This window comes from Habropoda laboriosa, unplaced genomic scaffold, assembly GCF_001263275.1.
Source record: "Habropoda laboriosa isolate 0110345459 unplaced genomic scaffold, ASM126327v1 scaffold67, whole genome shotgun sequence".
NCBI classification, from domain to species: domain Eukaryota; kingdom Metazoa; phylum Arthropoda; class Insecta; order Hymenoptera; family Apidae; genus Habropoda; species Habropoda laboriosa.
The window spans coordinates 4,707,637-4,708,160 of NW_017100242.1; the positions used below are offsets into that span (position 1 = coordinate 4,707,637).

General features: G+C 26.7%; 1 protein-coding gene across 1 annotated transcript in view; it reads right to left on the minus strand.

Annotated features, from left to right (window-relative positions):
* LOC108571937 (protein MEMO1) overlaps positions 1 to 524 on the minus strand; it is a 3,506-nt gene that overhangs the window by 1,564 nt on the left and 1,418 nt on the right. Inside the window, exons 4-5 of the mRNA XM_017934095.1 lie at positions 239 to 351; positions 3 to 114 (exon numbers count right to left, since the gene is read on the minus strand). Coding sequence (XP_017789584.1) covers positions 3 to 114; positions 239 to 351 — 225 coding nt within the window. The remainder of the gene's footprint in view (positions 1 to 2; positions 115 to 238; positions 352 to 524) is intronic.

A 524-nucleotide genomic window follows, 5' to 3' on the forward strand; every position in this document is an offset into this window, starting at 1 on the left:
ACCCTTGCATAACTTTTGCAATAAATGGCAATTGCATTTCAATGCTATGTTCTTCTTCATCAGCATCCAAATTCATCCATCCAAAGTGTCTAGTCTCTTTAAGTTCTCTGTATACTATCACATGAACAGAAACCTATATTTGGACTAATCTTTGGTAGTAATACATATTTATAGTTCAATTAAAGTATATTATGAGAAAAAATTATCTTATTAGGATCTTAATAATTTAATATGGTACCTTGTACATCAATATGAAGGTCATATATTGGAGTTTGATAAATTGAAGCACACGAAAGAGCACAGCCTGCTAATCTCACATTATGTGAGGGACCAAGAATAAAAATTCTGCGCCTATACAGTAATAATATGTCACATAAACTTAATTTTTTAAATAATTTTTTGTTGAAAATAATAATTTTTAATGATAATTAATTATCTGATTCTTATACAGCAACATACATAATTACATATTTATAATTGATTAACATACTGAATTATACATTTACAAAAATCAAAACACTAAC